Below are 25,295 nucleotides of genomic sequence, written 5' to 3' on the forward strand. Positions count from 1 at the left end.
TAGGAACATTTTATCCCATGTTATCAGTAACACAAATTCAGTGTGGTAGCAATGCAGCTTCCCACCCTCAGAGACTAGCCCAGTATAAAAGGAATATATATCTTGCCTAGAGGGCCTTTTGTGAGTAGTTCTAGCTACTCACAGTAGGTGAGGAGATAGAGGAGACCTTGTTGTGCCCTTCTGTGGCCAGATTTAGCTAGGCCACAAGTAAGACACTATATGGTGCTAAATCTTTACTCTGAAGGTAAGTAGATCTGTGGGTTTTCCACTTCTGCTGCCATTCTTGTATACTATATCATTAAGCTTGTGGTACAGATTTGCAAAACTACTTCTAATTGATCCACCCCTTTTCCTCCAAACCAGAGTGGTATAGCTCTGGCTTTATTTGGATTTCAGCCCAATTTCCATTTGTTGTTTTAGTGTTAGTAGAACCAAAATAACTGGCTCTATGTTCAGTTGCAAAATACTCTTTAACACTAAGATTACATGTTTTTTTAGGAAGTGATTGGACATCTTAGCAGCTCTTTGTTTCATGTGCTTGAATAACAGATAATCACATATTGCACATCCTGCATTTGTTAAAGCAGTTTTGAAAGTATTGGAAATTGCTGGTTCTGCTGAGCGTAGTATTAAGTTGAAAATGTTAAAGGAATGTAATTCTAGAACTACTGACCAATTTGGGGGGAATTTTTGTTCCTTAAGAAATGAAGCTACATCATTCTTTCACCATTACATAGTTTCTCCTCCTCAGTAACATCCAAGTCTATGATGTGAACTGAATTTGTTAGGGGGACAGAAGCCTGAAAGGTTGCTACACTTGCAAAAGTTTCCTGAAAATCCACTGCTACTTGCAGTAACAGGAAGACAAGCAAAATTTGGCTATTGCAGGCTCAGCTTGAAAGTAATCAGCTGCCCACTGAGCTGCATATAGTCCTGAGGTGGCCCTGGCATATTGTCACATATGCATTGGATTGCCACATCAAACCTACTTCAACACTGCATCTGCTCGTTTGGAAAAGTGACTCAAATAAATATAAATTATTTCCCTATGTATGTTTTACAAAATTACTGCATATCTTCATGTCAGAATTTTCCTGTGTGGTTACCATAAGTTCTAAAAGGAAAAATAAAATGTATTCACTACTCTGTAAGCTTAAATGTAGAAGGCAGAGTTGGAAGTCTTTGTTCAGCTGTGTTGGCCATGTGAGCTAACACTGTGTTTTTTCCACTTTTTGTTTATTTTTATGTTTGTTTTTCAAGGATACTTTTCTATTACAGCTTTACAAAGCTTAGCAGTAAATATAAAATATCCTATTTCTTTTAATAGTCTCCAAGTGAATGACAAGTTTAATGTCACTTTTCCTTCTGACTATGAATATACATCCCTAGAAAGCCTATGGGTATTCTTTACCACATATGTAAAATGAAAAAAGGATTCATAATTAATTTTTTAAAGTTGTGTTCATTATGAAAGGCTGTGACATGAGGTGTTTATGCATAGCTTTGATGTGATCTAGCCAAATTTGACTCAGCTGTGGTTGTTCATTCTCCATTAACTTTAAGGCAACTCTTTTTAAACACCTTCATTTTAGGGACAGCTGTGGTTTGTTTCACTGAAAAGCTCTCACATTCCTGATTTTTCCCCTTTTCAGGTTTTAATTGCTTTAAAGCTTTTCACTGGCTTACAGCTAATTAAAAATCCTTCCTGTGCTTCACATGCTCTTATGCCTTCTAAGTAATCCATATGGAATACTTCTTAGTTTTATTTTAGTAAAGTTAATATGTTATTATTTATGTATTTGGAGCATTTTAAGCATTAGCAATTTAGAGGTTGCTACACTTAGTCATGAAAGATTGCAAGGAAATACAATTATTTACTGAAAGATGACTTTCAACAGTTGTAATAAATAAGAAAGGTTATAATTTGATAATTTGTGAAAATGAGGAGTGAAGTCCTGAGGTTTTTTTAAGCACTTCATATCGATAAAATTCAGGCATTTTATTGGTTGTGATCTGTTTATGAGCTGTATCTGAAGTTAACTGTATATAGAAACAAAAAATGTGCAATCCATTGCATGAAAACACAGTTTATGGTTGTATGATGTGACTTTTAGCATCAGTGCATAAATCGTTGGTGACAAATTCTGAGTACAGCTTATGTTTTCAGTTGCTGCTCTTGAACCATTCCACTCTTTGTGACTCATAAGCAGAAATTTGCCCACTGAAATTTTCTAAGTATTCCTAAAATGCATGTTTGTGTTTAGACTTGCATAAAAATGAGTGTTACTATTTTGCAGTTTAAGTCTATCCTATTTCAAGTGTTCCTTTTCCAGTATTACTTGATTCATGGCATTTTTTTTTTGCCAGGTGATATGCCTCAGCTGGTCAGAGGGATGAAGCTTTTAAACCAAGCTGATCCATGTGTGCAAGTTTTAATCCAGGAGACAGGAGAACATGTGCTAGTGACAGCAGGAGAAGTTCATCTTCAGCGTTGCTTGGATGACCTGAAAGAAAGGTGAGAGGGGCAAGGAGGAAGAAATATTTTTAGTTCAGTAGGTGTCTGTTGTATTTCTCTGTCAGATGGATATCTTTGATTTATATTCTGGTAACACAGAGCTTTATCCACCAACAGTTTTTACCATTGGGTCATAAGTGTACCTTTTTGTAGCTGTAAAATTATCTGCAGTTGGGCAGAAGCCACTAGCTCATCATTTCTATACATCTTATACACCTTTTGGGCACTTTCTAGAGATCATAAATTGCAGTAAGTTCAGAGGTCCAATTAAAATGTAATGTAGCAGTTGTACAGAATGAAAACTGAGGTGAGTCATGTTTGATAAATGAACTCTGAAAAATTAGAAAGCACTAAGACCAAAATTGTATGTGCATGTTCTGTCCTGTTCCTTTGCTCTTCTCATTGCTTATTTATTTCAAATATTAATCTGTTCTCATTCATGGGCAGTATTTTTGCAAGCATGCATGCATACATCTTTTAATGTTTCTTCAAATGGTAGAAGTACAGTTGACTGAAACAACTGTTTCAGACTGGATCTGTTATAAAACTGGATGTATGTCTTAGTGGTTATCCTCATGACAACTTAGTGCAACTCATTTTTACCACTTTTAAAAGCATATATTGATACACCTTGCTCAAACATAAAATGTTAAAGTAAAACTGGTCTTTAGCTGCAGTTTGCATATCAAGATTGTATAAATGTCTTTATTATTAGCATTGCCCAAATCTTGAAAAAAATCATTAAGTAATAGCTACATGACAGGGAAATAGGATTATAGTGAGCAACTAGTCACAGTCCCTCTATTTACACTCATAACCTTTAGTTTTGTGTACATAATTCTGTGTCTTTTATGAATTGTCATCTAATTTGGCTTTTGTTAAGAGAACTATAAACTGTCAAAAGTGACCATTTCGTGTCCTTTACTTCTATTCCTCAAGAAAAGGTTGGCAGTGTTCCAAACTGCCAAAGCACAGAAACACTCTATGCTTGTAGCATTGTAAGCAGAAACAAGCAACAAAGACACAGACTAGCAGGGCTCCCACCATTGTCCTGCTTGACATGTGGTTCATTATGCCTTTTTTTCCTCACCTGGGTACCATCTCTCAAAAGGAATTGGGAGCAAATGTGTTTACTAGCTCATGCTCCTTCTAGTGCTCTCTGAGGACTTGGCATACCTTAGCTGCCATCCCTCACACAGTAGCTTGGGGGACAAGAATTATCCCTTCCTTCTTTCCCCATTTTGTCAAAGGAGAAGTCCAGAATGGGGTCCTTGTCTTTCTCCATTCATTGTGGATTCCATGTAAATTCTGACACTGGTAAACTTGCACTAGTTAACTATTCAAGTGTGAAGAGGAAAGGTTGTGCTCTGAAATGTTAGTTATGTTAGCTCTCTGTGTTTCTGTACAAGTGTTTCACTTCTAAGTGCACCTAGCTTGGAATAGCAAATTGTGAACTAGGGATCAAGACAGTATGTAATAACCTTAAAATATGGCCCACAGGTTTTTCCCCAAAAATATTGGGAAAAGTTATTCTAAATGTCTAAGTTGCACTTGAAGCAGTGGGGCAGGATTTGGATGTTAGCATCTACCAGCATTGCAGCAATTGGGTTTTGCAGAGTTGACATTTTTGGACTAGTTACAGCAACTGAGGTGGTTCTGCTGAATTCAAACTACACTGCATTGTCTTTGTCAAGATTTTAATCAAACTTTTTCAAAGGCACATACTTAATTTTAGCTTTCCCAATGTGGATTTAGAAAATATGTTCAAGTGATACTTATTGTCAAAGATGTGAAGAGACATGGAAGCAACTAAAAGATCAGTCATCTCTGTTTCTCTAAATAATTAAATATGGACCTTCTCCTTAATTTTGCTAAATTTGTTTTGTTCTTCCTGATGAGCTCTTTTTGAATATAGTAAGAAATTAGACCTTGAAACTTTGAGCATTTTACTTTCTGCATTTTACAATAGAAATGTTAAGAATTTTCTATCCAAAGAGCACTGCAAATAAGGGGATTAAATTACCCAGTTGAGAATGGGAGACCAAGAGAATTAAGGTAGTAGTTGTATTTGGAGTTTTTTGTATAATGCAAGTGCTTGGAAAAACTGCTAAAAGGTTAGATCTCCTGCTTTTGATTCCCATGGAAATAAAACTTAGAACTGTATTTGCTTTTCCTCTGCAACTGTTTTTAGCACTCTGCCAAAATTTACAGGAACATTGGAAATTTTGGTTAGTCCTTTTGTGTTGTCATTGAATGAACCTGCTCAGAGCTTGTGAGTGGTTCAGAAGGATACACAACTCTGAGCATGTCAACTAAATGTAATAAATCTTCCTTTTTTCTTGCTGTCACTCACAACATTTGACATGCCTAATGTGTTTCACCTGAATTTAAAGCATCACTTTGTATCATGAAACTTTTATCATCCTGAATATCAGACCAAAAGGACAAAAGTATTTCTGTTAACTTACTTGTTTACTCAAGTAAAGCAGTGCTTCACTTCCATTTTCTGTGCAATAACCCTTGGCTGAGTTGCCAGAAAACTCCAGACACAATCCTTGCTTGAGGTGTTTTTTTTCTTTCAGGCTGCACTGTTCTTGCAGTTTAGGCTAATAACTTCTACAATAATCTGATTTAGAGCAATTTTTGATGCAATGAGTTGTACCTCATATGAGAGCTTAGCACAAGGTTTAATAAAAGAGGGATTGTAAACACCAACATTACCCTTCACAGAGGAACAGACAGAATGCTAATCATCACTGTTCCCAGACTTTTGAGGCATTTCAAGTTGCTTTAGAGCTCCTAGGTCCATTTAGTCAACAGGATAAAGACAGTCTTCTGTTGTTTCTCAAGGCTCAGATTATATAGATGAAAACTACTAAGTTACTTTGGGCTGTGTTTTCTTGGATATCACTACTTATGATTTCAGTAGCTGTAGTTGTTTTACTGCAGGCAGCTGTTCAGTTACTGGCTTTCACCTGTAGGGACTACTAACTAAAGCTGAGGCTTGATGCAGGGTAGTGGCTATTCCAAAACCGATTATGTCAAAATATTTCAGCTTTAGAATGAGATAGAGCTGAAGTAAGAGTGTTCCTGAATGCATTGTATTAGCCTCACGGATGTCCTGTAAGTCATGTAAGTAATTAATCCTTTAAGTCATCCAAGTTCATATTGGAACATGATTCTCATTAATTTTGGTTGTGAATGTAAACTATAGCAGCATGAACATCTAACTGCACCTCCTTTACAGGAATCAGTGACTTATCCTTATCCAAAAACTTTCTATTTGTATAATAAAATAGTTCTATATAAACATTCATTAACAGGAATGTTGTATAAGTAAAGGTAAATAACATCTGGGCCTTAGAAACAGATCATTCCAATTACAAGCTTGTTTTCTCCATGTGTTTTAAAAACTGAGCCTAATTCAACTGACAGTATCAAACATAATTTTTATACCTTCATATCCAAATGATAACCCAAACCCCATTGCCCATTGCTCTGGTGCTATAGCACAGATTGTAATTGTAGCAGTAATTAGTAGAATATAATTTTTATAGGTTATACAGCTAGAAAAGGCATTCCAGTGTTAAGCAGTCATTGGCAGCACAGTGTTGTGCAGAGATTTGAATGTGCTGTGCCAGAAGTATGGGGAAAATGCCAAGTGCTCCTAGCTGAAGAGGGAGTACTTGTACTGGGTTAACAGATCTAGGTTATCTGAACTCTGTTCAGTGTATCCAGTGCTTCATCTTTTCAGGTCACCTCACTGTATGAGCATATGTACTGGTTCAAATCAAGGGTCCGTCTTGCTCAGCAGTGTATCTGGAGCAGTGTGGCCTAGAGCAGGTGTCTGGGAAGAGTAAAACAAGAGTGACCACGATGCTTTCCCAAGGCCTCTGTTGTTTTCAGTTCAGGGCCTTTTGTGGTTTGCTTGTCAGTTAATTCTGATCAGCCTTCCCCATGTCCCTCGTGATTTTTTAGACCTCTGTTGTACCTTGGAAATAATCCGAAGGCTGCTTGTGCTTCTCTTCCTCTGATTGTCTATATTCCACATTTTTTCCTAGTTCTGTTGTATTTTGTTTGAGGCCAGAGAACAGCAGCACATAGTTTCCAAGATGTGGGTGAACCAGTGATTTATGCAGAGGCATAGCAATGCTTTTGCCTCTCTTCAGCTCCATTCCAGATATTTCTGAAGAAGGAGGCAATGCTTCTTTTTTGAAGTACATAAAATTTGAGCTTGAAAAGCATTACCTAGTAATCGGTGTTGCAATCAGATTGATTCATGAACATCTGTTCCATGTTAAGGCCATTGCCCTACCTCCCACCCCCAAATTTAAAAGTATTTTCAAAATCTTAAACTACATTTTAAACTTCATTTTACAGGTTTGCAAAGGTACAGATTAGTGTTTCAGCCCCTATTATACCGTTCCGAGAGACAATAACAAGACCTCCAAAAGTTGATATGGTGAATGAAGAAATAGGAAAACAGCAGAAAGTTGCTATCATACACCAAGCAAAAGAGGACCAAACTAAAATTCCCGAAGGAATTCAGGTTGATTCAGATGGGCTTGTTACAATATCTACTCCAAATAAACAAGCTACTCTCAGTGTAAGAGCAGCACCACTTCCTGAGGAGGTAACTCGACTTCTTGAAGAAAACAGTGACTTAATTCGAACTATGGAACAGCTCAACACGTCTCTGAATGAAGACAAAAAAACCCATGAGATCAATCAGAAGACTCTTGATAGAATTAGAGAATTCAAACAAAAATTGGAGCAAAATCTGCAGGGAAGAAAGTGGAGAAATGCTGTTGATCAGATCTGGTCATTTGGACCACGAAAGTGTGGGCCTAATATTTTGTTATATAATTTTGAGGGCTATAAAAGGTCTGTGTGGCAGTGCCTTGGGAACACCGTGAAAGAAGTAAGTAAATACAGAGACTTTGACAACAGCATAGTAAGTGGATTTCAGCTGGCTACACTTTCAGGTCCCATGTGTGAAGAGCCCCTCATGGGTGTTTGTTTTACGGTGGAAAAATGGGAAATAAATAAAGTTGGAGATGTGCTGTCAACTAGAAGTCAGGATTCAGGGGAACATGATGCCGTAGAAGATCAACAAAATGAAGATAATGCTCTAGCAAGCAGTTCAACTGGTGAAGCTCACAGTGCAAATGAACACCAGGACAGCAGCCAAAGTGGTATGGGATCTCCTGAGAAAACTAGTAAGCCCAAGGGAGAAGTTTTACTTGCAGATTGCTATGGTCCCTTTTCTGGACAGCTGATTGCCACCATGAAGGAAGCTTGTCGTTATGCTCTGCAGGCAAAACCACAGAGGCTTATGGCAGCAATGTACACGTGTGAAATCATGGCTACTGCAGAAGTTTTAGGTAAGACTGAAATAATAAATCCTAGTCAGGAATTTACTTTCTGAGTTGCAAGTTGAGCTTTCATGAATGAGACTGAATTAGAAAGTGTAACTTCATTAAGAGTTTTATCAGAAGTTTTTTATAGTTCTCCAGCCATTTTTACAATGACTTTCTAATGTTTGTAGTATTTATACGATTCTCAATGGAAATTTGGCATTCTTCCTGCTTACCTGAAACATATGGGTAAGTAGCAATGCTCTTTATTTATTATTTAATACACCTTTTTGGAAGTGTGAGGTACAAAATGTTGCCTTTTGTAAGAAGTTTCTCTAATATCAGCATCAGTAGCCATGTGTATTGTGCCTCATAATTGAGCATTAGTTCCATGAAGAGATGGGAAACCTGTAAATTCCATTTCAAGATGGTTTAAGTTAAAATAATGAACGATATAGAACTCAGGTCAGGAAAAGGAATATTAAGTTATTGTCACAGTCCAGTTGGTAATTTTGGGCTTTCCAAGTAATATCTGTATGCTTCTAGTATTCAAGTTGCTCACTTTGCAAACCCAGTGCATACCAAATTGTGTCACTTACATTACCTTACCACTTACACCTACTAAAACTTGTTTTTATGACCTACTTACACCACCACTTAACTTATCCCAACATTTGTTCCTGGAGTTTTCCATGGGAGTTGCTTGCATACTGAATCTGATCCAGTGCACCAAGATTTTCTTTTAAACTCACTTCGATTGCATTCGAGCTCGTAGCAAATTTACTTTGACTGTACTAATCGTGCCAGAAATTACAGTATATCCCACATACAATAATGAAATATTTGGCTACTTGTAAAAAATCTCAGCTGTTGAGCATACAAACATGATGACAGCAGTCCAAAGAGCAAAGTTTACACTCATATGTAGTGAAAAGAAATGCCTTGGAGTGAACAATTGTTTTGCACAGATGCAAAATCCTGTTCTTTTCTGGCATTACTATGTAGTAGGCCTGGTAAAAGGTGCCCTGATTTAAGCTTATTAGCACCTCACCTTAAACACAGCTTACTAGGGCATAGAATTTGGGCATTTTAAGCTGTGTTTTCTCATGTGTAAGAATGCCCATCAAAACTAGACTTTGTAGTGTTACATGTTACTGTTCTGGCAGCACATTAGCACAGTCTCTCTGAATGTCTATGTCAACCTATAAGCAAGATACCAGATTTTAAACCACAAAAACATTATATAAATTGCTGTTTTCCAAAATACCCACTTACCCAAAAAGCATGATTGTTTACAGTGAGGTAATTAACATGCATTGCCTCATCAATTCTGCCATAAAACCAAATGGAAACATGGCTTGCTAATGCATATATATATATTTAATGAGTGTAATTTACGACCCAGACATGAAAACAAATTAGTCCAGTCTAATGAATGTGAGTTGTGTGGTAATGGCCATGGACATGCACTTAGTTCATTACAAATTCATGGGTTTAATTTTTATTAGGAAAATTTAAGCTAATAAATTGGATTCTCATTAGGAAAAGTGAAAAGCATGTCTGCTCTCCAGTCAGGCTTGGCAGCTGACATGTGACAAACCACTGGGTTTTGTGACTATTTTTCTGTTGGCATTCCATACATTGACACCCAGTAAAGTTAATATGTCTTCATATTGATCTGCTTGTTTTGAAGATGTTAGCTTCTGGGAAACTGGGGTCTTTTATGTACTCAGTATATACAGCTTTTCCCATCAGATTTTCTGACAAGGAAAATAAACTGAGCTGGAGCTGAGGAGAGGAGTGAGGAGAGAGGAACACAGAGATGTGTTGCAAGCTTATACACGTCCAATCTAACAGGCCTTGGTTTTAGCCTTGAGTCCTGCATACACCTGCTGTTTCCCAGTAGGTTGTACTTTGAGCATCTGATTCTTACACTTAGTTCACTAGAAAAATCCATTTTTACACACTCCTGCTTTATGAAGTTCTGTGTAAAGTCTCATAAGCTAAAGATTGTTCTGAACTAGTATTACATGTTTAATTATTATTATTGCCTTTTGCTTGTTGATATTTCTACTTTTTGAGCTCTTTTTACTTTTCTTTTGTGTTTTGGAGAACTGAAAGGTAGATTTTCTTTTCATTTTGGTGATGTCAGTGAAACTTAGTTGGGACAGGACTTTACCAGACTCTGTTGCATATTTTGGTTTTGGATTTTGATATTAATTCTTCTTTCTTCTTTCTTTTAAATTAAGTTATTGAAATCTTAGATCACAGCAATTCATAGTATCATCATCTCTCTGTTGTGTGAGTGAAGAGCAACTCCTTTTTCTCTGTTTGCAAAGTTTGTGGTGACTCTTAGACTCTTGCAAATGGTGATCTAGTTGCCCTTCCTTAGTATTTCTTTCAGTATGAAGCTTCTTATTTTTCATATCCAGGGAATACAGAATTTCTTCAGTCAGTGCTCTGAAGTATCCTTCAGTAAAGCAGTGAACAGAAGTTAGGTATTTTAAGGAGCTGGACTTAATACACATTTGAAGTGAGTGTATTATGCACAAACTTCCTCTGTATGTTGCAGCACCATGAAGCTGTTTTTGAAGTGCTGTTGTGGTTTCGAAATAACTATTAGCTGTTTTGAATAGGAAGATCTTGCAGTATTTCTTGGTGATTGATGCTGCTAAATCCATTCAGCTCATTAGAGGTAGAGCAGTATTTTTTCAGTGTACTGCAGTCTACCCATAGTGGTAAAACTGAAGACCTTATATAGGTTCTTTTTGACAGCATTAATTTAGCTAATGCTCCAAACTGCTGGGATGAAATACATGTAGCTAAAAACCATTTAGAAAGTCATAAATTGTCTTCTGGCATCAAAGAATAAGCTTCAGTGAGTTATGGCCAGAATATGTGCATGTAAAGTGCTTTGTGGTAAATGTTACCTTACTTACCTCATTAATATGTATGTAAAGTTTCCTACATCCTACTGAAAACAATTGCTAAAATAAATATTTGGAATTATAACGTTGATAACCTATAAACTGTTTTTTAACTTAATTGCTTTAACAAATTGCTTTAATATATACTGTGTGTTAGGTACACAGTGTATGTACAGTGAGCATGGTGGGACACTCTTTTGCAATGTTTAAACTTGAATTTTAAAGCAGTTACTGAACTATGAGCTGTGCTGAGACATGACCCTTTCATAGGTGAGAATTTTCTGGACTCTCTGAAATTTCCATTGACTTAAAATTGCTTAATTATGTTAACAAAGGCTGTACATGCCTGGCAAGCTCAGTGCCTTATCTTCAGAATGCCTTAATCTTTTTGTGATTTTAAATATAGAATCTTAAGTATTTCCTCAATTTCCTCATGAGCAATACGAAGACTATTGTGCATAGTGAAGTTGAAGTTCAGTCAGAGGAACAGTGAGGAGGTCTTGGTAAGGGCAGGAGCAGATAAAATTACCAGTGATAATAGAAAGAACACTTCCACCCACATTTCATTAGAGAACTATAAACTCTGAAATGTTTGCTGGTGAATTGATGCTTCATTCCTTGTATCTGATGGGAAGATTTAATGGTACTAGCTGTGTGCTTGTGCTGCTGAATTTCCTGAAGGACCAGATTCTGTATTTTAAAAATAAAGGCAAATAAACCCACTCCAACATTTCTTCTGCTGTCCCACAAATATATGCAAATCAGTGTATGTGGCTATAGTATTTAATGATGTCTTTCTGTCAAGTCAGAGTAAGTGGCAGGTACTAGAAAGTAATGTATATTTGTTATTATTTGCTGTAGGAGTCAGTTTTGCCCTGCTGTTCAAAAGGTAGCAGTGTGTACTCATATTTTCTGAGTGCAACACAATATATGTGAACCTCTTTGCAATTGATATTAACTTGTTCTTCATAGCAAGGTCCTCTTAAAGTTAATTTGTACTTCTAATACTTATTAACTATTCACATTTGTAAACGTGGGAATTCCTAAACCATTTTTTCAGTCCAAAGGTTTTTCTTCTGTGTTTATTATCTCAATTGACACAAACATATTTGTTAGTTTTTGTCTGTAGAATACTCAACTCAGAAGTTATGAAAAATGTTTTAAAAACCTAACTCAGTGCCTACTGTAGAGTCAAATATGGACCTTTTCACAGCTACTTCCATGACATATACACTATATTTCAATGGGTTTAATATTAATTTGGGAAAGAAAATTTTAATTATCCATGACTAATTTCAGACTGAATTAATTAACAAGCTAATTGAACACATGAAACATAATAAATATGTAGTATTTCAGATAAACTAGTTTTCTGCAAATAGAATAGCACTGCACTATCTGGGACAAGTACCTTGTAGGATTATGGTGATCCAAAGAAATTTCTAAAGGTACCTAAGATGCAATTCCTGATGTTTCTTAGCAATGGTCCTCAAATCATAGAATCCTAGAATTTAGGGGTTGGAATGAACCTTACAGATCATGTAGTCCCAACCCCCCCTGCCCTGGGCAGGGACACCTCCTCACTAGAGCAGGTTGGTCAAGGCTTTATCCAGCCTGGCCTTGAACACTGCCAGGGTCAGGGCAGCCACAGCCTCCCTGGGCACCCTGTGCCAGTGTCTCACCACCCTCACAGGAAAAAACTTTTTTCTCACATCCAACCTAGACAGACATTCCCTCCTTGAGTTTGAACCCATTCCCCCCTGTCCTGTCATTGCAGTTCCTAACACAAAGTCCCTCTCTGGCTCCTTGTAGGCCTTTCAGATATTGAAAAGTTGCTATGAGGTTGTAAGAAATAAAGCAAGTTAGGCACATAATCTGTACAAGTGCCTTTTAAAACAGCCATGAGATTGTATAAAATGAACCTGTATGGATTTATACAGTAGCAATAATATATTAAATGTTACTTACATGTTTCTGCACATTGTACTGTCAGAATATGTTGTTTGAACTTAATGGATCCACTTAATTGATCCACTTACAAGGAAGAATTTTAACTGAAGAAGTTACACGTTTTACCTAATGCTGAAGCTTCCTGAACAAATATTTCTGTGTTTCTCTTCATGATGCAGAATATGAATGTGTTGGTAAGCTCATGAAAATTGTGTCTTTGCAGGTCGTGTGTATGCTGTCCTGTCCAAGAGAGAAGGCAGAGTGTTACACGAGGAGATGAAAGAGGGGACGGATGTGTTTATTATTAAGGCAGTCCTGCCAGTAGCAGAAAGCTTTGGTTTTGCTGATGAAATCAGGAAAAGAACTAGTGGCCTGGCCAGTCCACAGCTGGTGTTCAGCCACTGGGAGGTAAAAATATCTATTCACTCCATCTGTTTTGGTGATCTATTTCCTGTAGATGTGGCAGACTGGAATAATAAGCGGAAAAGGTTAAGTTTTGGTCAAGACATTTGATTAATCCCTCTTTGAAATGAGGGGGGAAAAGGAGCCTTATGTTAGTCTTACTTCTTTTTATAGATACACTTTTATATAGATATACTTTTTATAGCTATACTGTTCAGAAATGTATTTATATTTTGTTCAGATGGGATGCTTTTTATTTCAATTGAAAATAAGTCTTTGATAAGCAAAACTGATTCTTCATAAATGTGTTTTTCTGAATTTTATGTGCCTTTTTTCTTGAGCTCTTTGGTAAACTTGTTTGGGGACTGGGGAAAAAACCAAAACTACAAACCAACTCTAACCTAGGACTAACAGAAAATGTATCAATACATCTAATGAACATCAAAGTTAACCTTTTAGAGGTTAGCAGGCACTTTGGTGGTTTTTTTGTCCTTATATATTCCAAGTCAACATATATTTTCATACTCAAAGGCAAAGGGAATAGATTTCATTCTTTCAAATTGATAGCAAGTGGAGGTGTCCTCAAAATCATTCCCTTTGCTCATCTTTGTCACATAAAGAAACGAGGAGGTGAATGTGAAGGTGTAAAGGAAACAGGCAAGTGGGAAAGCTGATAAGGAGTGTCATCAGCTGAGTGCACTGTAGTTTGTTCCTATGATGTGGATAGTGTATCTGCAAAGAGAAATAGAGAAAGGTGCAAATCAGAGTTCCTTGTTCAAGACAAACACACCTTCATTGTAGACTCCTCAGAAGACTCCACTGAGGGAGCTAAAAATGGGTTCAAGTGCAAGAGTCAGTGGATATAAACTTATAACTATATAAACCAGTTTTTTTCTGGTTTGGGTTTGGGGTTCTTTGTTTATTTTCTTGGGGTTTTTAGTTTGTTTGAGTCAGCTAGTCCTTTATTTGGTGTTAGAAACCAATAGAAACATTTGTAAATAGATGAAAAGTCTTTGTTAGTTTCATCTTTTGATTTATTTTGTCACTTCAAATGTCAAGTTTCTGAGTACAACCGAGTACAGATTTTTGAGGTCAGTAATACCCCATGTAGTTGGCAGCTATGGACTGCTTACCACTGTTTCTCTCTGAAGGGTTTTTCACATGGTGTGTTCTTCCTCAGTTCCCATAGCTAAATTGTCCTAATAGGTAGTATCTGTTAAATACTCCCCTAGCAGGATTTCTGTGTTAGCAATTGTTGTAACAGCCTCAGGAATTTAATGTGGATGATAATGGAAAAAGATGACCTCTGCAAACCAGCCATGTGCTAACAAAAGAGTTGGGAATCCTTCAAACCGTACACTTGGAAAAGTGTATTTTGTCTTCATTGGCAGTGGTACCTTACTGGTGTCAGAAAACACAGGGACCAGGGACTTACCTCTCCTCCCTCAATACTATTCATTTCATCTTCTTGTAACCAAGTCCAACTTCATAGAGAACCATAGGAGGGTAAAGCAGAGCTGCACAGAATGCAAAAAGAAAAGACAAGGGCAACCCTCTGTAGGTGGGAGATACTCAAAAAATAGATAAGCCACAGCTTTTGAGTATAGGGATCTAGCTGTAAGCCAGTTAGATACCAGGTACCTCAAACCAGAGAGTGTTGGCAGTATTGCATACAGTAGTCTTGTCAGTTTGGGATGTTCTCCTCTGAAGTGCAGCTGGTGAAGTGTTGTGGCTTAACTGGTCTTTTGTTTGAATGGCCTCTGACATCAGTGCCCTCAAGGAATATCAGTCAAAGGGACAATAATTCCAGCTAACCATTGTTTTGTGTCACTTTCTTTAGGCTGTGTAGCTACTTGCTCCAACACTAAGCAAAAACCCTGTTCCTCTCTGGCCTTCCCTTCCATCCCCTCACCTTGACATGTATGTTCACTCTTGGATGTTACGAATTCCACATAAGGAAATGCTCACACGTAATTATAGATGTGCATAGGAGGGAGATTTGAACAACTGGCAACGTTTTCTTAAATTGACCCCCAGGAGAGATTGTAATTGCAGCTAGAATGCTAAAATGTAGTGGTACTGGGAAAAATGATTGGGTAAGGCAGTCACCTTTCCACCTGGCAGGTTTGTCAGTGGGGGAGGGTTGGGGTATTTGTCTCATTGAAAGCCCTACTCACATATTTTTGTGGCAAAATAAACCTTTTACTAAGCTGCTAGTTATGTTGGCTCTGCAGTGATGGCAGGAGGAGTGCATGTTACTCTCATGTCATCAGCAGAATTGCTAAATAAATGCAGTTTTCAGAATCTCTAGTGGTGGTGTGGCAGAGAAGCCATGAGAAATGCTTTGTGTCTCAGGTCCTGTTTCTTTTTCTCTCTGTATTCTGCACAAAACAAACAAGTGAAAATCCCTATCAAGTTGCATCAGGTGTTAGGTGTGACTTTGACATTGCCATCTTGCTGATGAATTGATGGTATATGTTAAACATCAGCATTTTATTTGAATCACTATTATTGAATGTATCATTATGTAAGGTAATATGATGTGAACTCTGAGTAATATTACACTATTTTTTCCTTAGGGTTAAAAATGGGGTGAAAGTGCAGTAGTTGCTCAGTTTTGTTCTGCATTTCTTACATTAAGGAGTGTATGGCTGCTGCTTTAAATCCATGCTAGCCAAACCCTTCCAGGAGACTCAGCACAAATTCTGTCTTAGTGGTGTTTTCTCAGGGTGCTCAGCACATTAGCTGAGTGCCTGGGACATGTATTTGTGTACACAGATTCTTTTTAACATGTTAACCCCTTTTTACACACTGTGAAATGGACACTGCAAAGCCCATACATAGAGCATGTTTAAAGAATTTAGGTTTGAATTCACTCTTTTATTGTATTTCATTAACATGATTTGTAGACTCTAAACACAGGAAGGTCAATGATAGTGCCTACATTTAAATGAAGCTATTTTGGTCTCTGTGGAAATTATATTACTTTTTTTTCCTTCAGTTAATGAATGTATTTTGTATAATTCAGATTTCTCCTGCCCCAGGGGATGGAGCCATACATGTATTGAGGTCTATCTTGTCAGATACTCTTTTTTTATTCATTTCTTCTGGTATACTTATTCAATTTATTCCTGCCTGTAGAGGATGGCACCAAATAACCATTGCTGGGAGCTTTCAGTTTAGTCCTAGCTTAAACAAATTAATTTTACAAGTTAGTCAGGTGTTTTCCTGTATGATATGCCTAGACAAATGTTAAGTGTGCTGGGTTTACATGGAAATATTTTCTTAGATTTCAGTATAAACTTTCTTCCGAACTGTTAGTTTGAAATATTTAACTTTTGGATAATTATGAACTCTTTGTATTTTTTTTTACATCCTTGAATGAATAATACACCTTCAATTAGTGTATGGTTTCCTTTGTTCTCTCTTGAGACTTTGCAGTTAAATCTTTTACTCAGTCATGTCATTTTATCTTAATCATAAAGTCCTTTGAACAAGAAGATATTTGTGATTGCACAATTCTTAGAATAATGGAGCTCTAATCCCATTTGGGAAATCTGTGTTATAAGTTAAAAAAAAGTGCATGTGGCTTTCTTCTGATGCCAATTGAATTTTCAGCAGAAATTGTCAAAGAAATCACCTAGTTGTAAAGTTGTGAAATGTATAGTATTCCTGTTAGTTCACATCTCTTAAATTGCCCAATGATTGGCTATTAGACACACTTTTCTTCTTGGGGAGGCACAAGTGAACTGTAAACACCTTTAATCAGAGTTCTTTTTCATTATCCCTTCTAAGTAGAATAGTGTCTAGAATGTGCTTCAGGGCTCTGGAGAAAGGTAAGAAAAGGACTGAGTGTAATAATTGCTAAGAATATGAGGCATTCTGAATCTGGAAGTTTTATATTCTGAATTTCAATTCATTCCTTTGCTATCAAAAGTCATTTTACAACTCTGAAGATGAGGCTTAATGTAGAAGTTGCTGGATGAGACTGTTAGGCTTGCATTAAACAGGAAGCAGGCAAAGATAATGAGAGACTCTAAGAATCTGTGAATCTATTCTAGGTTTGAACTGTAACTTTACATACATTATTGTGCCAGTGACAGTTTAGACATGTACATGAATTACAGGTGTAACCTGGAACCTTTCAAAAATGAAAAGTTCATTGTATTGCAAAGGACATCAGAAGCTAATTAAAAGAGTAAATGAAAGTGGTAGTGATGTGGCTTTAATTCTCTCTCTCAATACATGTTTCTTCAGTAATAGGGAAAAAATGCAACAGTAGAGCCACACATCTCCTTTTTTATTTCCAGTTACTGAATTCCTGTTTGCAGCTTCTGACTGAAGTCAAGACTAAAGCTTAGCTGTCACAGATTGAGACACAAACAAGGATGATGTTCTTGAGCCAAAACAAACTTTTATGAGTTTATTTCACTATTACAATATTTCTTGGAAGAGGAGTTGTTGTATCTGCCTAGGCATTTTAAGGCCTTTGCAGTCCCCATTATATATTGTGGATGGTAGGTCTGAGTTATGAGATACTTTGGGATGCTCATTTTACTTGTAGGGAATCTGCTCTCCTGATGCATATAGCAGGGTGTCCTCTGTTCTGGCAGCACACTGCCAATATCCAGTGGCCTTGCATTCGGTTGTGCTTTGTGCAGGAGCATTTGTACAGCCTTCCCCAGCATATTACATATATATGGTTTGGTTTTTTAAAAACAGCAGATAACTATCCACGTAAACCTCTGCAAAGACCATTTTTTACCTGAAAATTTCCATTTCACAGAGCAGCTTCAGACATCTCAGACATGCATATCAGCTGTACCATTAAGTTGTGCAGTCTATGTCATTACTAGTTGATGGACACCATTTGAACTGCAGATGCTCTTGAAGTATCTTTCTGGCATCATGTTTTCAAAGGTAGAAAGGATTCTGATACACTGAAGCCTGTAGCATCTTTGAAATTGTGCATCATAGTTCTTTTGAATTTGTTTTTCTTTAAAGAACTTCTGGCATAATGTTTTTCCTGGCATGCTGGTCATAGTGCCCAGTCACACTGACTTTAGTGTTTCTTGGGATTTGTTATTAGGCAGTTCCCAAAGGCCATAATGTTGCTTACTGGTCTTAAAATCTCCGTCAAACAGTGTAAGACTGCTCTTTCTATTCATGGTCCAACTGAAGCATTTTCCACATTGATGTTCTTTGGCTCAAAAGAAATTTTCTGTCTTCATCAGACAGTAAGGACCAGTAGGGGAAATGCTACTAGGAACATGGCTGTGTTCCCAGATCTGCCTGACCTTTTGGATGAACTAGGCAGATCCCTTCTGTTTGCTATTGATGCTTCTCTCAACCTTGTTTTGCATAATTAGGCTGCCTTAGGCAGAGACTGTTTCATACCACCATTTTGTGAAATACACTAGACAATGGGACCAGGATCACTATTGGAGCCATCTGGGTGACACTGAAATGCAAATAATAAATCACCCTCAAATTAAGGCCTAAAATTCCAAGTCCTCTTGAATTGCAAGTGATCTGTTCTTGCTCATGTCTTGCTGAAAAGGTTGATTAGCTTACATAATCATTTGCAGAATTAGTACACACTCTATCAGCTTTCAGTATTCACACAGTATGCTGATAATGCTTCTATTTTTATTGATTAATTATTACATATTCAGATTATATCTCTGATAAAGATGCAAACATTTATTGTTTGAATAATTAATGTCTAGTTGTTAGGCTAAAAGAAAATGACATCTGTTTTGCCTGTGCTGCTCTGCATGCTGTTACTAAACAAGTCTTAGGAGACTTCATTGTTTGGGTGTGTTGGTTTGAATAGTTGTGATATTTAACAAAACATCTTGCTTTAGAATGATTTCTTTTTTTTTTCCTTGCACTTAGAGTATTTCAAGTAATCTACTCACTTCTTCTGAAATACCTAATCCCAGCTGACTGCATTATAAACAGTGTTTTATTTATACCTGAGGAGAGCTCTCAGTTCTGCAGTGAGTGATGAGACACACTTCAGCATGTATTTGACTGGGGTTTTTTTTTTATTTTAAGTATAATGGAATTCTACTGATTTGCTTATAGTCGTATTTTAAATAAATCATATCACCCAAGACTTTTAGAAAGTAAAATCAGTGGAGACTAATTTAAAATGTTCCTTCATTTAAATGTTCCCTTAAAAGGAACATTTCCATCATTTAAGAATTGCGTTTGCAATAACAGATTTAAGAATTGTAGCAGCTGCTGTGCACTAATTCATTTTCCTGTGCTGCATTTTGTATGACTGCATTTAGAGAAAATATTTATTCTCTAATAGAGTAAATGCTGGTCCAGTGATCCACTGTACACACCTAGATTTATAGTTCACTTTTTCCAAGAAATGGCTTTCAGAAGGGCCTTGCAGATGTCATGTAGAAATACTCAGTTGTGTTAAGGAGGAAGCACTTTGTCCTGCACACTTTGGAGGAGTAATCCTGTGTGCATTGGGCTATTTGCAGTTAAGGCTGATGTTGTCTCTATCAACTTATTCTGGTGTTGAGTAATAAATAAGCATAGGCCAGTGTCTAGTTTATGGTGTTAGAAAGAAAAATAACTAAGTCCTAGCAAAGGTTCCTGAAGAAGAGTTGTGCTGAATTCTCTAGTTACCGAATCACACACAGTATGTTGGTATTTAAAATATACTTGACCATAATGCTAACAATATCATCACCTCATTGGTTTTACAGAATCTTTCTCCTTATATTGGTGCCTCTTGGCAACTTCTGTCTGTAACACTTGGGGTATAAAGTTTGGTTGTGATACTTTTCTTGTCACCCCTGCTTAGTTGTTCCCAGACCCACGTGCAGTCACATGGACAGAGAGCAAGGCAGACTAAAGATATTTGATAGAAATTTTTCTGAATTGCTTGAGTCACTTAAAGATTTTCCATCCGAGAAGGGCATATGGTTTTGAATTTCCAGTTTTGTTTTGATTAAAGCTTTTCTTTAGGAATGTAACTTTTTGAAGAAGCATTGTTAAGATGCTTTCTATCACATTGCTGGTTTTAATAAGAGTCTTAGGCTGTAAGTTTTAGTTTTGTGCTGAAAAATTAGTATATGGAAACATCTAGATTTTCCATTAAAAGTGAAATGCAACATAAAGTAAATAACATTTGTGGGTGTATCTCTGCTTTGATCTTGTGGATCTTTCAGGACCCACAGTAAATGCCCTCTGTAAAATAGCTACATCATATTCCAGAAGGATTGGTCCATTTAGTATCTAATTAATCATTTAGGACTTTATCCAGCCAAAACCTCAATTTCTGTCACAAATTCCAGAGCCATCCCTGTGTGGTTCCCATGAATACAAACAATAGCTCAGGGCCTAAAAAGCTTCTCAGCTCTGATTCCAGGAAACCCAGACCCACCATCCTGACAGTTCCTATTGTAAGGAAATTGATGACAGTGCTTTGGGAGTGTCATACAGAAACATTTTTTCCTTTTGCTTGCTCACACTGCATTATCAGAGCAAGGGGAGTGACAGATGACACCTGCTATAGGCATTTGCTTTGATTCACTAATATGATATGAATAGAAGAGGAACAGTCTAGTTTGCCTCCTCACCTTCACTTACAAAATCAGAACTTTTAACAAAGAAAACTTCCTACTTTTTTTTGTGTCGCTGTCAGAACACCTGTGTGGTTATATTAGGGTTACGTTATGTGGCTGTTTATTGACTCCTTGAGGAGATGCACAGCTGATGCCCCAGGTTCCAGCTTCCTCTTTCTCATTACTTACCACATAAGTCATCTCTTGCAGCATTTAGGCAGGCATGGTCCTCTAACAGAAACCCTCGGGCGACGCTAGATGTTGCTCTAGAAGCAGTATGTTGTGGCTGAATTATTGAAACAGGTTTGGAAGCACAGCTAGCTTCTGAGCTAGCTTTTGAAACCTAATCAACCTCTCTAAGTGCTGTTCTGCATCATGTAGCACTAAGAGGTTCACTCAGGACTCTGTAGCCTCCTGCTACAATAAGTTTGCAGGTTTACCCTTGCTGGCTACTAAGTATGAGTAGTACATACATTTGGGGCTCCTGTTTTGATGACTTCCTGAGATCTGTTGAAGCATAAAGCATTGTTAGCAGTGAAAGAAGTATCCAGTGCAAAACTTCAGTAGAGTAAGTCTTTCAGCAGTTACTGAAATGGCCAGTGTGTCACCCCTGGGGAATTTCTGAAGCCTCCATTGCACAGTATCTAAAGATTTACAGGTAGATTAGATGTCTCAGTTCAGTTTTTGTATACTTTGGGACTGCTCTGTTGTATTCAGTCTTCAAGAAGCTCTGTTTCTCTCTGGCCATAATTTCTGGGTGTTACATTTCTTGCTAATGTAAAAAAAATTAATCAGAGGGGATAGTAACAGCTTTTTAGCTTATCATAGTTTGTCACTGTATAACCTCCCTCAGTACAGTCTGGAGCAAATCCATCGAGTATGAATCACCTTTTCTTCTTCATGTGTTCTTGAACTTTGACATTTTTCTTTGTTCAGCTCTGTAGGCAAATCATGAATGGGCAAGTCCCTGGTAGCTTGACATCATTAAGATGTTCAGGGTGGACATCACTACAACTTCATCAAGTCAACATTCAACCTTCACTGCCCATTCTCCTTATTTCTAGCACATAAAAGAATGGTAAAACTTTCAAACTCTTAGTGAGTGGGAGCCATTCTTTTTTTTTTTTGATGTAAGCTGTCAAGGAATCAGCTTTAAGTTTCTAGGCATTGGTTATAAGGCCCTGTTCAAGATATCAGAATGGATATGACTCAGGCAGATTCTTCTGTGGTTAGACAGTCCTTACATTTATGTTAAAAATAAACATAGAGAAATTTGGAAAGCTAAGTTTCATACTGTTTATTTCTGGCCTCTGCTTGCTTTTGGTTTTCAGCCAGACAACCCTGTGCATAGTCATTTCCCACGTAAATAACTGAGATTGGCTGTCACTTCCAGCACGAGTAATATCTACTTAATTTAACAGGACTAACTCTGCTTAACTGCAGCAAACGAGAACTGTTTTTTTGTTGGTTTAGTTTTACATACTTTTTTGCAGGATTGAACCTACAGTGTTACCTAATTCAAACTAACCATCTTCTGCCATAGTCATTCTAACTCCCCATCAAGTGTCATTTGTTTGGTTATGTTGGGTGCTATTTAAGATGAGGTATTAAATTAAGACTTCACAACTGTTGATGTTTCTGGGGAAAATTGTCCATCTTAAGTCATCATTTTTTAATTCCTCTTCTTGCTAGTTTATATAACTTAAGCATTAGGAAATTTTGCTTAAGTTGAAGTATGTGGCAGTTAAAAGGATTTGTCAGAAGAAAGTTTGTAACACTAGAAAAGGTTTATAGCATTAAGCTAAAATTGGTAGTTTAGGGAAATTTGTTCTCTCCTTGTCAATTATTAACATCAGTGCTAATATTATATTTCCTAAATTATTATAGAGTCATATCCTCAATTATTGTCGTAACTGCCATGACTCTTGCAGTAACTAATACTAGTCTGCACTCTTTTTCCATGAGGGCTTTGTGTAAGAAATGGATACAGTATTACCTCTGGTTTTTTTAGTAAAAATACATTACCTGTAACTGCATATTGTGAGGAAATCTACAATCGTTTAAGTAAAATAAGTATGTTTGAGATTTGCAGTAGAACCTGTGTGACATAATATGGTAAATTCCATCTGCTTCCTAATGTGCATATTTAGGGGGTTCTTAGGTGATCTTATTTTTTCACTGAGGTCCTTAGTGCTCATTAACTGCTGTATTTTTTACTCTGTTCCATTATTATTAATGGGAAGGAAAGTTAAATCTAGCTCAAACTAGGAAACTATACAATTTTTGTTGGGCACCCAGACATCAGTTCCCTAGGGAGCATTTTCCAGTGACTTAAGAGTAATTTCTGGTGCTTCCAACAATTTAACATATGAGTAGAACTGGAGTGGATTCTTAGGAGCTTAGAATTGGGGGAGAAGGGAAGGTCCTGCTGCTTCTTGAGGTCTTAAAACACTGGGAAACAAAAACTTGTGGAAGTTATATGATAAAAACTAATAGTAACAGAATGAGTTGTTATCTTTGGCTTAGCTAGTTAGCATTAAGCCCAAAATTTCTGTGATATCTACACAGTCCAAAGGTAGAGGCTAAACATCTCTTCAGACCTTCCTGAGGAATCAAAAACTTGGTAGCTTTTTTGTTCAGGATGAAACAAGGAAAGCCTTTAAAGACTTTTTAAGGTAACTACATCTTTGCAATAGCCTCTGTGGTAGTCTGAGAAGTGTGGGGTGTATAGGATGAACTCGGGATCAAGGCATGTCCAGTTTTTCTCTGCTCATGTCAGATCTAAAATTTCTTCTAGAGGAGAGCCCCTGAGATAATAAGCTGCAAGAACAGCTCTGCTAAATATGTTAGAACCAGAAACTGATTTTTTAAACCATCTGTCCAACTCAGGATTGGGATTGAACAACATAGGGCACAGAAAAGAGCAGAAACCTGCAGTTCTTCTAAATTCTGATAAAATCACAGTGAGGTAATATTCTAAATAAGGAGATCCTTCTTGAAAAAAAGAGAATTTTCTGAACATTATTTAGCACTGTTTGCTGGCTGTCAATTAAAATGGCTTTTAAAGAAAACTTCTATGCAGATAATTGCAACTGAAATTGAAAAGTTATCCTGGGCTCTGTAGGGCAAGTGCCACACAGTGTGTCTCACTCTGCTTTTCTGCTTACACAGCTAATCACAGGCTTTCCAGAAAGCTTCACCTGCTCTACCTCATAGATCTCTATTGCAGCAACTGATTACCTGAAATGTATTAAAAGACTTTTTCATTTTCCTTTTATAGATCATTTCCAGTGACCCATTCTGGGTGCCAACGACTGAGGAGGAGTATTTGCACTTTGGGGAAAAGGCAGACTCGGAGAACCAGGCGCGCAAGTACATGAACGCAGTAAGAAAGAGAAAGGGGCTGTATGTAGAAGAAAAAATTGTGGAGCACGCTGAGAAGCAAAGAACTCTTAGTAGAAATAAATAGCTGTGTCTGCCTCCTTTCTCCCCTGACTCAGCTAAATGTGGGTGGATCATTTTATGTGCAGCAGATTCCAAATTTCATCTGGACTTTGTTCTTTGACACCAGTTTTCTTACACTCTATGTCTGTGGCTTATGTTTTAATAAACTTAAGCCTTTCCAAATTTTATACAGAGAAAATAGTTTATTTATTTAAATAAAATATAGGCATAGTCATTGCAATTGGTCTCAATTTTTAAAATTTACTGCCCTATTGAACTTCCTGTCACAAGGATTAGGAACTCCTAATTTAATTTGTTTCTTCTGATTTATCACATGTAATTGCAGTTAGAGCTGGTTACTAGCTTGTTGCAAATAAACTATGCACTGAATTTAGCTCCTTAATGGTTTTGACTCTTTTTTAAAGTCTTCTAGTTACCTATATGCAAATAGATGTAAACCTATTAGGAGTTTCTAAGCTATTTATTTTACTCCGTTCCTCATCTGAGCAGTTATCTAAAGCAGTAATGTATCTTCTTTAAATCAGATGGCAAAAATAGTACATGTGGAAGACTAAGCACTGCAAAAACACCAAGCAAGAATTCTCTTTTTTCCCTCCTTAGAACACATCTTATTAAAAAGTTCATAGGATTGTCCAAAGCTGCTTTCTTTGAACTAGACACACAGCTACTTCTGCCAGCCCTGTGTGAGTGTTTACAGACTCTTCCAGAAATTCCATTCAGCCTGTTGTCTTGAATTCGGTGGAAAGGAACACTTGCAAAAGTATACAAAATCTCTTGCTATTTGCAGGTGTCTAGGATACAGAAGGTTTCAAAATGATTCAGACCAAAACTAACAGGGAAAAAAAGTCCTCACAGGGCATAAGTTTTAGTTGCGAAAAGTTGGAAACCTTGGATAGAAGATGATAGAATCATAGAACATCCTGTGTTGGAAGGGACCCACAAGGATCATTGAAGTCCAACTCCTGATAGATAAACATGATGCATGTATTATCTTTTCATTTGGCTGCTCAGAACAAGAAGTCTAGAAGGTTAAGGCTGAATAGATAGGTGTCCTTGAAGAGTTTCTGATATTAGTTAAATGAGTTGG

General features: G+C 37.1%; 1 protein-coding gene across 1 annotated transcript; it reads left to right on the plus strand.

The window, feature by feature from the left end:
* Positions 1-219: 219 nt before the first annotated feature.
* Positions 220-24,581, plus strand: LOC103812078 (elongation factor Tu GTP-binding domain-containing protein 1-like). The gene is made up of 5 exons (XM_009085083.1): positions 220-244; positions 2,368-2,515; positions 6,896-7,899; positions 12,973-13,157; positions 24,024-24,581. The coding sequence occupies exons 1-5, from the start codon at positions 220-222 to the stop codon at positions 24,210-24,212; spliced, it is 1,551 nt and encodes a 516-aa protein (XP_009083331.1). The 3' UTR covers positions 24,213-24,581.
* Positions 24,582-25,295: the final 714 nt, after the last annotated feature.

The sequence above is a fragment of the Acanthisitta chloris genome, unplaced genomic scaffold (assembly GCF_000695815.1).
Source record: "Acanthisitta chloris isolate BGI_N310 unplaced genomic scaffold, ASM69581v1 scaffold41051, whole genome shotgun sequence".
Lineage (NCBI taxonomy): Eukaryota > Metazoa > Chordata > Aves > Passeriformes > Acanthisittidae > Acanthisitta > Acanthisitta chloris.

Excerpts from the sequence above, each read along its gene's own strand:
- LOC103812078 (XM_009085083.1), top strand. The coding sequence starts at position 220 with ATGGTGCTAAATCTTTACTCTGAAG. Across the intron at positions 245-2,367 it reads GCTAAATCTTTACTCTGAAG|GTGATATGCCTCAGCTGGTC; the intron begins GTAAGTAGATCT and ends TTTTTTTGCCAG. Across the intron at positions 13,158-24,023 it reads TGGTGTTCAGCCACTGGGAG|ATCATTTCCAGTGACCCATT; the intron begins GTAAAAATATCT and ends TTCCTTTTATAG.